Here is a 14,456-nt window from a genome sequence, read left to right as displayed (position 1 = left end):
GATCCCTCCTGGGGGGCTGGGATTATAAGTATGCACTACCTTGCCTGACTCTTTGGGAGACATTCAAAGCAATGTGCCCATTCCCACACTGGCTTCAGTAGAAAATACAGTAGATCTTTGGAAGTAGACACAGCCCTGTGTTTGTATCAGTTGTAACATGTTCTGGAATTCAAGAGACATTGCCATTTTTGAGTCTCAGGTACTTTGATATAATGTATTGGTGGCAGTAAAGATGGCACCTTCTTATAGCTGGGCCTTGTGGTGGACAACCTTAATCCCAGCACTAGGAAGGAAGAAGCAGGCCAATCTCTGAGTTCAAGACTGACCTGGTCTATAGAGTGAGTTCCAGGACAGCCAGGGCTGCACAGAGAAACTCTTTCTAGAAAAACAAACAAACAAACAAACAAACAAACAAACAAACAAGCAAGATAGCCCCTCTTGGGCGCTTCAATCTCTGAGTCTTTGAAGAGCTTAATCATGCGATCCCGTCTTCTTCAAGCTCTGATTTCCCTGGTTCTAAGACAAATCCTGACAATGGCAGTGTTGGGTATAAGAACACCCTGTAACTGTTTTCCAGAAGAGATGCTGCTCCCTCAGGCCACTGTTTTCCTTTAATGAGGCTGGCTTATTTTAGAGTTCAAGGTCTATAACATTTGGGCAACAGCTTAACAAAGAAGTACTTTAACCCATTTCTATTGTTGTGGAGTAAAAAAGTCACTTGATACGTGAAAATGAATGACCTTTTGGGAACCTGGATGGTCTATGTGGACTTAGAATTCCTTTGGCATCTGGGTTTTCTGCAGTTGACTATATACCTGCTTCGTGGAGTTATTAGTTGGGGTTGGTTATTGCTAGAAAAGTCAACTACACTTCCTATGATTAGTAATCCACTTTATCTACCTTAAAGTTAGCTGCATGCCAATGAATTCTCTTCTACACTTGATAGAGCAGTGGTTCTCAACCTTCCTAATGCTGTGGCCCTTTAATACAGCTCCTCACATTATGGTGAGTCCCCAAACATAAAATTGTTTTGCTACTGTAATGAATTGTTATGTAAATAACTGATATGCAGGACACCTGATAATATGACTACTGGGAAAGGGTTGTTTGACTTCCAAAGGTTGAGAACCACTGTGCCAGGGCAATTACAGCCAGGAAACAAAATTTTTACAAAAGTTTCTGACATACCTGATATATTACTTCTGCCTGGAAGGAAATCTCTCTCTCTCTCTCCCCCTCCCCGCCTCCCCACTTCTCTCCCCCTCCCCTTCTCCTCTCTTCCACCCCCCCCCCCCCATGTGTGTGTGTGTGTTGGTGTTCATGGCTGAGCACATCTTAGGCAAGTGTTCTACTACTGAGCTACACCACAGCCTTTGTAAGCATGTTTATGCTGGGTATGAGATTCATTATTCATTGAAAGCTACAGATCAGACAGTGTTTTCTCCAGATCTCTCTTCACAGGAATGATCTTTGATGAGCGGGTCCACTTAGGGGTGCTCAGCTTCTTTCCTGGGTGGGACCAGTATGCTCTCAGATACCCTTCCAGTAGATAAACACTTGGCTTAGAGTCTCGATTTTAAGTCTCCTTGCCCTCAAGGTGAAGGAGGCTAACAGTGCTTTAGTTTGTTCTTCATCCATAAACTATTACAAAACAAATAAAAGACTTATTTATGTATTTAATTTTATTTTTAAATTTATTGTTAAGTCTTCAAAATAGTGGGGATCAAATCCAGGTGCATATACTATCATTAAAGCCCAACATATGTATGAGATGAAAATACTGTGTGTAAATCTTTGTTATTTTAATTCATGTGTACATTTATAACACATGATTAATTGTAATAGAAATATGTAAATAAAATCTGTAGTGTTCTTAATCTGTGATGTGATCTAATCGCAAGATTAGAAAAAGAAGTGACAAAAAACTCAATTCAAACTAAAATATTACTTACACCTATAAGTCAGAGTATTCCAACTAGTAAAAAAAAAAAAAAAAGCCCAACATATGACTAGTAATTTAAAAGCCTAGGATGGAGCCAATGCAAAAGTCTATGCTGAGGAATTATACCCTCAAGCCATATTGCAACGAACATTTGGGGGCTGAAACAGTTGAGGGTTCTCCTCAGGATGCCATAAATAAAGAGTGATAAGTCATGATGATACTAAGAGTAGGTTCTTAAAGCCCGTGACCTGTATGTACACCAGCCTTTGAGCGACCCCTCCTGGCAAACCACCCCATCAGGACCATGGCAGTGACATTACCTCCGCAACATCGTCAAGACATCTGTCATGCTCCTCACACGCTTCAGGAGACTGTCCAGCTTGTGTGGCTCTTCCTTCAGGAACCTTACTGCCTCAACTTCTATGCGCAGGACAGCACGCATCTTATTTTGCAAAGTTGGAAATTCTCCTACAGGCCAAACCAGCAGTGATTTTTAGAATAGGAAGGCAGAGTGACAATGCCCACCCCACTCCTGTGACCTAGGGTAGCACAGAGAAATACCAAGTCGGGAAGCAACGGGGTGAAATCTTATGGTCAAACTGAGTGACCTTGGATAAGGTCACAGCCCCTCTGGGTCCATTCCCTGTGTATTATGGATAAGGCTAAAAAGTTAGGGTTTGTTTTCAACGAGTTTGGTATGTCTGTAAGTTCAGTAAAAGGGAAAGTTTTAGTTGTATGGTTTAGTTTCCATCTTCAGCATCCTTTATAAAGGTCCTCTAAGAAGTCTTGAATGAATCTTTTACTGTTTGAAGGATTGTTTATTTATTTACATGTCTATTTGAAACAAAGTATTACTGTTTCCCTAATCTGGTCTCAACTGACTTTAAGGGATCCTCCTGCCTCAGCCTCCCAAGTAGGATGGGATGGTAGGTCCAGATTTGAAAGCTTCTTCGGTTTTTTTGGTTTTTGATTTTTTTTTTTTTTTTTTTTTTTTTTTTTGGTTTTTCGAGACAGGTTTTTCTCTGTGTAGCCCTGGCTGTCCTGGAACTCACTCTGTAGACTAGGCTGGCCTTAAACTCAGAAATCCGCCTGCCTCTGCCTCCCAATTGGTGGGATTAAAGGTGTGCGCCACCACCGCCCAGCTGAAAGCTTCATAAACATTCCAAGCAACACACTTCCAGTGGAAGGCTCACCTTTGAGAGTGGCCACAGCTTCTCCCACTTGTCGCAGGAGGAAAGCCCCATCTTCCACATCTTTCAGGGTCACCACTCTGCCAGTGGAGGAAGAGTCCTTCTTCAAGTCCTCAACAAAGTCCTCCAGCTCACTGTGGGGAGGCAGAGAGCAGATGGAACTGAGCATGGAGGGTCTCAGAAAGGACACGTGCAGGAGCAGGGGCTCTCCCATTTTCTGCTGTGTCCCAGCCCTATCTTAAGCTTCCAAGGAGGAGGTGGGAGCACAGTCGATAGTAGTTTGCTTTGCAATATTGCATGGCTATGTAAGGTAGCAACGGGAGAGCTCTCCCGTGTCTGTCATTTGTGGTTCAGATTGGTCCCGGGTGGGGGTGGAGTGGGCACTTGATACATTCTTAACTTTCAGTTGTATTCATGCCAGCCAAGAGAACAATGTGCACACTTGGTGACCAGGAATGGAGGGAGAGAAAGACAGAGGGGAGAGAGTCCTGATAGATTAGGATGGAGGCAGAAGATGGGGGCTGGGGGTAGCCTAAGAGGGGGGTATGAACCAGTACTACAGTGAAGTGTGTTAGCTCACTTTAGACAACCAGGTTTCTCAATTTTAGTACCTGACATTTTGAACCATATAGCTTCATTTTTAGTGCAGGGCTGTCTTACACAATGAAGGATGTGCATCCTTGGCCCCTTCCTGCTGAGTAGCAGTAGCAAGCAATCACAAATTCCAATAATTTGTGACACATGTGAATGTCCCTTGACATGGTCAAATATCCCTGGGAAAGAGAGAGCAAAACTGCCCTCAAAATCCCCTAATGGATAGCCTCTCTCTAGTGTACCTGACTGTCCCATCATTAATGACTGTCTCTCTTCTCTCACAACTAAGAACTTAGAGATCTGATTTCTGGAGGGAGGGAGGGACGGATGGAGGGGTTGGGATGGAGAGAGAGAACAGATATCAACTCCAACACAGCCAAGTTATATTCTTCCACTTGAAACAACAAAAACAATTTGCCCAGATGTGTTTGTATCCTTTCAAGTTGCCTGCAAATTCAAGAGAAAGCTCTTAAAGGACGAGGGTGCTAAGAAATGCAAGACCACTAGGTGGCAGTAAGTGAATGGCGGCTGTACTTCCTGGCGCCTTAGTGGAGGAGAGGATGGCCTCACAAGACATGGGCCCTTTCCTCTAGGTGAGTGAGTAGAAAGGAGCTAATGCAGCCACAGGAGGGAGTCCAGCAGGGCAGGACATACATTCAACAAGGATGAAGTCACACGTGACACATCTGACCTCTTCTGAGCAGGGGGATGAAGTATTTGGTGATGCCAGCCATTCTGATACAGAAATCTCTGATGAAAGGATGCCCCGTTAGGGTCTGCATCTGTTAAACACACCTGGTGTTAGGTGAGCATACCTACAGGGCACATGCAGCTGCTGCTCCTTGGGGTGGAGCTGGGCCAATCCTTGTCAGACCTCTAAATGGTCCATTGGTGAGGGAGGTTCCCTGGTAGACCAAGCAGTCTCCTGCATTCTTTCAGGCTTTGATGAAGCCCTTCCAAGCTAAGACTCCAGGGCCCCCAGTTCCTTCAACCACCCACAAACTGGTCAATATGCAAATACTCCTCCAAGGAGATGTTCCATGACCCAAAGCCACTCCATCCAGATAAACTCCTATTTTAGTTTCTCTTACCCAGTCTGCCTCCTGCGCATCATATCCCTGCAACCCAAAGTTCCCCAAACTCTGCTCCCCTTTGACGGGCAGCAGGGAACCTCTGACACCATTATTCTGCCAATTCATGTGCTTGTGATTCCTATTTCGAGCTCTGAAGGCCACTTTTATTAATTCAGAGATTGAAAAAGAGACAGTGCTGCTGAAAATGAGTGCAGACGGCCTTTTGAAAGTCATCAATGGGCTTTTGAAATAGGTAGGCTTTGCTCAAGAAGACGTCAGACATTCATGGGGCCTCCAGATTTCAGCATGGCCTTAAGCTGCTTTTTATTCTGCCTTTGTTGAAAAGAAGCCCATTGTTTGTTAAACTGAACTTAGTCTGACTCTTATTAGAAGCTGTTATTTCCAAGTAGAAAACCATGAAAGATATTGACTCATTTTTTTTTTCTGTTCTTTAATCCCCACTTTCACTCCTCTGTCCTCATGTTCAGAGGACCCAAGCCTAACAGTTCTACCAGAGTATTTCTTTTCTGGAATTTAGAAGGAAGGGAAAGGGACAGAGAAGGGCCAGCAAAGAGCAGGCGTTACTTCTCAGTAGCCCTGAGCCAGGTTCTAGAATATCTTACCTAAGCTCGCTCTCCTGTCATACGGATCCACCCAGTTACCCTAGTCTATGTCTGTTTAAGGTATAAGAAACAGATATGATAATATTAAGGAGATATATATGTATTCCATAACTTTTAAATTAGTGTTGTGTGACTGTGCATGCAGAAGGCAGAAGACAACTTTCTAGAGTTGGTTTTCAGGGTCTATTGTGGGCTCCCATGATCTTACAGTCTTTGCAAGCACAGCCTAGACAGGTACCAAGCAGGTCTCCAAAGCAGGAGTATGACCCATAGAAGACACCAAGCCAAGGAGAATGATACCGTTCAACTGTGAGATGTGATTAGGACCATGGACCCAATTCTCCTGCCAATCCCCAACCCTGTGGTTTTCTAAGGATGCCCCACATTTTCCTGGCCCAGAGATATACTGTCATGGGGCCTGCTGAGTTTCCCAGACCTTAAAGGAGGGACAGTTGGGACAAAGATACCAGGCTCAGCAGATCTCTAGCTTACACAATAGGTGCTCATTAAAGAGAGGGAGAGAAATACCAGCTAAGAAGGTCACCCTGTGAACAAAGACAGTTTTTCTCTTCAGGGTGACTCACCATAACTTTTTGACAATCCGCTCTTCTTCGTGGAGGTACTTCTGTCTCTCTTGCTCCACCAGGGTGCGCTGACGCTGTACCGGATCCTCTAGTCTCTTCATGGTCTCCTTCACTTTGTTACTGATTTCCAGCTCAGCCTTCTTCATCATCGCCCTCAGAATCTCCTGGTTCTGCAGCTGTTGAACAAAAGAAATCAGCCTCCATTGGCTTCATCTGTCTGCTATCATGAAGCCTGAATGCCCTGCAGTCTTCAGAAGTGGGCACAGAGAAAACCCACAGCTGAATCTTTATTTCAGTAAGAAAGAGAAGAGAGCAAGGACTGTATACAGGACTGTATACAGGATTGCTTCCTCAGAGAACGGCTAAGTTTTATCAGGCAACTGACAGCTGAACTTCTGTGCCTATAAAAAAGGTAGAGTTTTTTCTAGTCTTTGGCTGCTGTTACACACACACACACACACACACACACACACACACAAACACACCACAAACTCTCACAGACGATTTTATAGAGAGGAGTCAAGAGTACTAGCATTGAAAGCCCAGTGATCAACCAGGCCTTCAGTCCTTGTCTCCCCCCAGACACTTGGATAGGCTTTCTTGCTCTCCGTTTCGCGTTTCTCTCCTGATGTAGAATCTGCTCTCCTTGGCAGAGCTACTCTGAGGTTCTTGTAGATCCTCAACAACCATTGGGTTGACAGGAATTTTTCAGAATGTCTTCAAAAAGCGAATCTGAGCTCTCTGATTTGTTTGGCTTCATGTCTCAACAGTGTAGAATCACAGCTCCTTACCATGTGGCACTACACATTGATGGGGCAATAATGAGTCCAGATGAGACAAAGGCTCTTGGGAATTGACTAATTTCACTGGATTTGACAAAGGCTGCATTTATATCTAAGTCCATAATTTCCATACGGTTTCCGGGATTCACTGGTCCTTCATCACATGGAACAAAGAGCATGCAAGTTTGAGCTACCCTTCAGAAGATGCTTGCCAATAGTTGCTAGGTTTTCATATGTCCACAAAGTGAACACCCTTGATCAGCTTCAGCAGCAATTGTATTTTATTCATTCCACTGTCCCTAAGACACCCCCCCTCAAAAAAAAAAAAAAAAACAAAAACAAAACACCAGAGCAACATTCAATTGTTTGCACTGGTTTCTTGATCCTTTTCCACTACAAGGTATCACCTCAGAGGACTGGGGATGCTGTTGTCATCTGCCCCATTATCTCTTCACACTGAGAGGAAGAACACTTTGACCATGGTGCCACTCTTTCAAAGCCCCATTGTGATCTTCATTATGAGATAAGAGTGAGCTGGGGCCGGGCGTGGTGGCGCATGCCTTTAATCACAGCACTCGGGAGGCAGAGGCAGGCTGATTTCTGAGTTCGAGGCCAGCCTGGTCTACAAAGTGAGTTCCAGGACAACCAGGGCTATACAGAGAAACCCTGTCTCAAAAAAAAAAAAAAAAAAAAAAACAAAAAAAAAAAAAAAAAAAAAAACCCCAAAAAACAAAAAACAAAACAAACAAACAAAAAAAAAAAGAGTGAGCTGGGTCACGTGCAAAGGCACCACTGGGCTCCAGTGTCAGTGCATGGTGATTAACTGGCCAAAGAGATTATAGCTACGGGTTATGGTTATTGGTTTCCGTGAGTGTTGATAAGGAAGTGTGTGTACTGTTCTTGATGACCTCTGTGACTCAGAGTCATGTTCTCCCAGCTTTGCTAAGGTCCCTTCATTGTGCTTCTAGGATCAGTCAGTACAGAGCAGACATGCACCTCCTCTGCTGTCTATGCTTTCCTGTCTACTTTCTTTTCAGATATCTTCCCACATTTCCCATGGTCACATCAACATCCTTTGGTCTTTCTGACTCACCGAGCCCCTTTCCGTCACAGTGACCTTGAGCCTGCTACTTCCACCTCCTGAAATGGCCTTCCCTCCCGCTTGCTAATTTCTGCTCTTGAAAGAGGATCCAAAAACATCTTTTGAATAAATGAACCCAAGCAGCCATACTGTTAACAGAAAGCAGTGGAAAATCCAGACTCTAAGTGGTTGAATTAGGAAGTGTGAGCCACCAGCTTGGATGAGCCTTGAGCTCAGCCTAGCTGTGCTGCAGAGGCTGTGGCAGGTCTATGGGTGACACTGTATACGGAGGTCAACGATACATAAACAGCACTGCCTTCTATGAAAAGTTGGGCTTGAATTCAGGGCCGTGGAGCAAATGCCACAGACTCTGCTGTGTTATGGAGGCACAGTGACTGGAGCTAGATATGCAAGACACAGAGCAATACGTGATTAAGTAGTTGTAAAGGTTGTGGATGAGGCTAAGGAGCCTGTGAGAGACTCGACTGATTTAGCTGCTTTTGGGGACAATCTGAGCATCAGAATGTTTTTTTAAACTTCCTGGGTGAATGTGTTTTACTAGCAAGGACAGCATCATGGTCTAAAGGGTTCATGAAAGGAGAGTTGATATCACTGTGCCATGAGCTAGTTAGTACACACTCTCTTCTCTGCTACACCCTCCTGCTTACACTCCACAATGAAACAAGCTCAGACAATCCTGGAGCAGCATGTCTATCCAAAATATCAAGTATTGCTGGGAGGGCCTTCAAATTGGAATTTGAGAGGTAGCAAGTAGAAATCGCCCCTGAGAGGCCGTGTGACTTGTTTGGGCTTATTTGGTAGTGTAGGCTCAATCCAGCTTAGAGAGAGGTCATTTTACTATGACTCCCAAGTTGTTCTTCTATCTAGACAAGAGTCTTGTTCCAGGCTACGAGCACACTTTCTGGCACATAGTGGATACATCTAATGTAACATTTCTAATGCAGCTATGGATGTCTTGGAAGAAGACAATTGTACATAATATTAGAGTTACTGTGTTAGCAGAGTAGAGGAGCAGCAGCTATTCCTGAGGGCTAGGCTTTGTCTCCTTTCCAGACAGGAGGCATTGTGGGAGTCAGCTGAGGGGAACAGAGAAGGAAATTCTCATGGCCCTGTGAGGAGGGATTCCCAAAGGAAGAAATGCTGAGCTAGTTAGTTTTTAGTCCATTTCCCTACTCCATTTATCCTGTCCTGTTACTGCTATTATGTCTTGGCCATAAGACTGCCCCATTCATCCCAGCAAAGGGAAAAAGAAAAGCAGGGGGTGAGATGTGGGTCCACAGCTCTCTCCTAAACTGCTGTCAGAACCTGAGAGGATTGGTAAGGTCCAAGTTTCAGTTGTTGAAAGAGAGTACACAAGCAGTAAGAGATACATCCTTACATTTTGACACAGTTCCACGAGTCCACAAATGTGCCCACCACTACATGGCATTGAAAAAGAGAGACAACACTTTCTTGTCACTCCAGAAATTTCCTTCATGATCTTTTAAGTTAGCAACCTTTAGCCCAAGGAGAGCATCTGTACTTCTGTCATCATAGAATGGTTCCTCCTGTCCTAGGATATCATGCAAATGGAATGACACAGTCATTCTCTGTGACGTCTGGCTTCTTTCATTCAGTCCTCCCAGGCCCAGTGCAGACTTGGGACTCAGGGCTTTGCATGTACTGGGCAACTGCTATGCCTGTGAGCCACACCCCCAGCCCAGCCCAGAGCTCTTGAGACTCCAGCCATGTTATTTCTGCAGTTCATTTTATGGCTGAGTGACATTCCCTTGTATTGAGATACTGAACAGTTTGTTTTGACTCAATTCTGGTGATCTTGCTAAAGTCGCTTATTTTTAATTAGTGCTTTTGTAGATCTCTTTCGGTTTCCCATGCAATCGTATTGTTTGCAAGGAAGATGTGCAGTTTTGCTTTGCTAGTTCAAATCCTTGATGCATTTGATAAGACAGTGCAGTTCAAAATAGAAGTGAAAGTTGATTTCTTTCCACTGAGTTCTTGCTTTTACTGGGGTTAGGTGTGGGGTTTCACTACCAATAGCACTTCCTTGGGGCTGAGGAAGGTTCCTCCATCCTGGAGACAGCTGAGTCTCCATCACCTATGGAGCGTTCTAGCACAGGTCTCTTGTGTTTACTGAGAGGATATGCCTTTGATTCTGTTGATGAGGCCGAACACAGCTGCTTAGATTTCTATGCTAATACACTCCTATACTTAAAAGATAATTATCTTTTAGTACATTACTGAACTTCACTGCTATTATTTTGTTTATGGCTTGATACGTCTATTTTTGGAAGGGCTGCTGGTCTGAGACGTTCCACCCTTTGGTTTTGTCCCTAGTGTAGCTGCTGGTTACTTCAAGCTGGAGACTTCTAGGAAGAGGGAGTGTCAGTTGAGGAGTCGCATCCATCCGATTGGCCTGTGGGGCATTTTCTTGAGTATTGTGGGGGGGCCCAGTCCATGTGGGCAGTTGTCACCACTGGGCCGACGGTCCTTGGTTTGTATAGGAAAGCAGGCTGAGCAAGCCACGGAGAGCAAGCTGGGAAACAGCGCTCCTCCATGGCTTCTGCTTCACTTCTTGATTTGACTTTCCTTCATGATGGACTGTGACTGGGAAATGTAAGTCAAATAAACACTTTCCTCTCTCAATTGCTTCGGTCATGGTATTCATCACAAAAAAGCTAACCAAGATATAGTAACACAGACTTCATAAAAGAGTTGGCACTAAGTATCTTTTTTTCTTTCTTTTAATTTTTTTATTCTCTTTTCTTACAGAGTCCTCACTCCCACCCCCATTGAGCCTTTGAAGATGATATTGAACTGATTTCTGTCTCATCTTATGGCTGGTTTAAAGTCAGTATTAATTCTGATGTGTGTTTCCCTGGATGAAGTGGCTCTTCCCTCTGCCTGTCTTCTCTATTAACCCTAGTCTTCCAGTATCCTCTGCAGAGTTTCCCTTTGTGTTTACCAGTCTAGGTGTTTACTGGGCTCTTTAGTTTGTGGATTTATAACCTTCATCAAGGTTGGAAGAATTGTACCCACTCTCCTTTGTAATAGTTTCCTTCTCCCCACTGACGCTGTAATACTGTTTCATGGGTCACTGAATTTCAATATAATTCCTTCTTAACTTTTGGATGGTTTCTGTTGCTGTTTCCTATAGCGTTCCTTGGCCAGTGGCTCGTCTTTTAAGTTTATCAAATACTGTGTGTGTGTGTGTGTGTGTGTGTGTTTAAAAACAAGACAATTTACTTATTTTTTACTTTATGTGTTTTGTGTTTTACCTGCATTTATGTCTGTGTGAAGGTGTTTGATCTCTTGGAATTGATGTTACAGACAGGTGTGACCTGCCATGTGGTTGCTGGGAATTGAACCTGGGTCCTCTGGAAGAGCATCCAGTGCTCTTAACCACTGAAACAGTGTTCTTGAACCATCACTCCAGCCCTACTGTGTGTGTGTTTTAACTATCAAAAGCTCCACTTACATATTTTTCGACCCGTAATCTCTTGTAGCATTGGCTCATGCTTTTTTTTTTTTGAAACATTTGAGAATAATCTGAGTGCTTTTTGAAGTCTTTTCAACTAATGTAATTATCTCCATCACTTCCAGTAGGCTTCCATTGGCTGAGTTTTCATAGATTGTACTTTTTACCATTATTCATGTCTAGCAGTTTTTGATTGCACGTTAGGCACAGACTATTAGATTTTATTCTTCTTCTTACAGATTTTAGATATTCCCTGACAGGCCAGTTATGTGAGGTTCATTTTGTTATTGAGAGAATTATTTTTAAGGTTTTGCAGGGAGAATCTAGGGTAATTTACACTTGGGCTAGTTTAGCCCAACACTGGAGACTGTTCTAGACTGTACTTAATCCTGAGGTATCCAATATGGCTTCGTCACTCTTGCTAGCCAAAACTTGAACTTCTCCAGGTCTGGGTGGTCTCTAGGAGATTTTGGCTTGCTGGTTTACCCACATGGTCTTTGCCTAACTCAGAGAGTTGTTCACGTCACACGCATTTGGCTTATTACTCAATATCTGGCTCCCAGATTAACTTAGTTCTTTCTATATGGAGACATCTTCTCTATGCACTCCATTCCATAAATGCTAGATGCTTCAGCTCTCTGAACTTGCTTTTATCTCCTTTGCTGAGGAAGATGATCCCAGGACTGCTTGAGTTTCTGCATTACATCTGGAAAGTACCTCTGGGAAGATGCAAACTCAATGGTGGGATTCACCTCCTGTGTCTTCATTTTTTTCTGAGCAACCCAGGCTCATGTTGTCTGTTGTGCATTGTTTGCAAGTCGTGTTCATGATAGCTTCCAGTTCTCTAGCTGTCAACAACAGGAAGGTTGACTGCAACTGCAACCACTCCCTCTTAGCTGCAAACACAATTTATTAGAAATGCCCTTGACGTTTTTATAAGTGTACTTAGAATGTTCTTGGCCACTTAGTCTTTAATTGGGCAAAGTGAGTTATCCATGTCAACTTTATGAATAATGTACAAACTGTTTAAATCTAAATCTAACTACCTCAAAATAGCCCACATCTCCCATGCTCACCCCTGACTTACTAGGTGAAACCAGTCTTGGCAACATGGCTTGAGAGCAAAATGGGCCAGATGCTGCTTCAGTAACACTGAGCAGTGGTTAGACCACAAACTAGGCAGTTTGGGAATGAAAACCAGACCCCAGAATGACTCCTAACCACCCATGTAAGACCTCCCCAAGGCTTCGGGGAACAAAACAAACAATGCCTGGTCATGGACAAATGTCTGGGTGCTGCCTCACCATCTTAGGTAGTCCTTTGTCTAAGATCTGACTGTAGCTTGGTGGATTGTTCAGTAACTTAACTGTCAACTTCTGTGTCTGTTTTATTTACCATTTCGGCTTTGTTGAAGAAAATAGCTCTGTCCTACAGAGGCCAGATTTTGTTGTGCTTTCCTCTGGCATATAGTCCTCTGGCTATACATTTGGACATCATGAAATAAAAGACTCTAGCACAACAGATTAAGACAACTGTTGAATTACACAAGGGCTCATTATATTACTGTCCCTTCTTCAGTGTTGATCCTCCCTCACTAGGACAACAATAGCAAACCCTCAAAGATCTTAAAAATGTAAAACTAAGTTTAGAATAACCTGGTTTTTTACTTATCAGAAAGCCCAATAAAGAGATAAAGGTCCAAGGAAAAATGTTTGAATTGGAACAGTAGAATCTATCCATTTTTTTGACTTTGGTGAAGTCCTAACTGTGGTCTTTATAGTAGCTGTTTTTTTCCAGAAATATACTTCTCTCCCCCAACTCAGAAAGGGACAGAAGCACGGTCACATCTGTGGGTCTGTTATTCTCTTAGGAAAAAACAGTCTATGTATTGGAACATTCTGCAGGAAAGAAACTCTTCACCTTCAGAAAAAGTGGATTTTTATTTATTCTCTATCTCAGGAAAAGTAACGGATGAAGTACATCATCTTTTGAAAACATCTGTTGAGTTGCAATGCTTTTTGTTGCCAGGTTACCCAGGAATGAGAACACCACAGTGAAACTATCCCATTCACTTGTGGCTTACAGCAAATCTGATGGTGCCGAGGGCGCAGCTGACCATCAGGTGAGAGGAGGTACATGGTTTGGGGTGGTTTAAGTTATCATCTCCTTCTGGGCTTACAGAGTGGTCGTGTACTCATTCCCATTCACTCTGGCATTTGTGACAGCTGGCTTATCCCAACTTGTCTTCTGGATTGAGCATTCACAATAACCTGAGAGCAGTACTTCTTACCCTGGAATAGTCTAGAATCACTAGCTTAGCTGCCAGTTTATACCAATGAAGTCAGACTCTGACAGGGTGACTCAGTACATGTACTCTTGTGAAGGACCCAAGGTGTCTCTACTGGGCAGTGTGGGTGGAACACTTCTGTGCTGGTTTGAATGAAAATGGCCCCATTGGCTTGTAGGGAGTGGCACTATCAGGAGGTGTGGCCTTGCTGGAGGACTTGTTTCACTTGGTTGGGCTTCAAGGTCTCAGATGCTCAAGCCAGGCCCAGGGTCTCACTCTTTCTTCTTGCTGCCTGCTGGTCCAGATGTAGCTACCTCTCCAGCACCATGTCTGCCTGCATGCCACCATGCTTCTTGACATGATGATAATGGACTAAACCTCTGAGATGTAAGCCAGGTCCAAGTAAATGTTTTTCTTACTAAGAGTTGCTGTGGTCATGGTGCCTCTTCATAGCAATAAAACCCTAACTATGGTCATGTCTTGTCTACTGATAATTTATGTGAAACAGGAGGGAGACTCATATGGTAGAGACTTGTCTCAATGGCCTCCTTGACATCAGTGCCCCCATCTAAGCACCCCTTGTATCTGCTTCACATTTTTATTCCTTCGAAGAATCCATCACTCTGGAAATAAAATGTTCACATACAATGATCTGCTATAGTCTAGGGCTTTCCAATGATTTAATTATCTAATTACTGGAGCAGGCTGCCAAACACAAAAGAGTTCATTCCGTTTCACTATTTTATAACTCAGCTCCAAGAACATTTGAATTTCTAATTCAATTCTTGTCCTTTAGAGACTCTT

General features: G+C 43.5%; 1 protein-coding gene across 24 annotated transcripts in view; it reads right to left on the bottom strand.

Annotated features, from left to right (window-relative positions):
• Etl4 (enhancer trap locus 4) overlaps positions 1-14,456 on the bottom strand; it is a 900,329-nt gene that overhangs the window by 26,328 nt on the left and 859,545 nt on the right. For all 24 annotated transcript variants that reach the window (XM_006497408.4, XM_006497426.3, XM_006497414.3 and 21 more), the window contains 3 exons: positions 6,007-6,182; positions 3,136-3,266; positions 2,263-2,410 (listed from right to left, as the gene is read on the bottom strand). In XM_006497408.4, coding sequence (XP_006497471.1) covers positions 2,263-2,410; positions 3,136-3,266; positions 6,007-6,182 — 455 coding nt within the window. The remainder of the gene's footprint in view (positions 1-2,262; positions 2,411-3,135; positions 3,267-6,006; positions 6,183-14,456) is intronic.

Source organism: Mus musculus, chromosome 2 (assembly GCF_000001635.26).
Source record: "Mus musculus strain C57BL/6J chromosome 2, GRCm38.p6 C57BL/6J".
Taxonomy (NCBI): Eukaryota; Metazoa; Chordata; class Mammalia; order Rodentia; family Muridae; genus Mus; species Mus musculus.
This window is presented reverse-complemented; position numbering and strand designations above follow the sequence as displayed.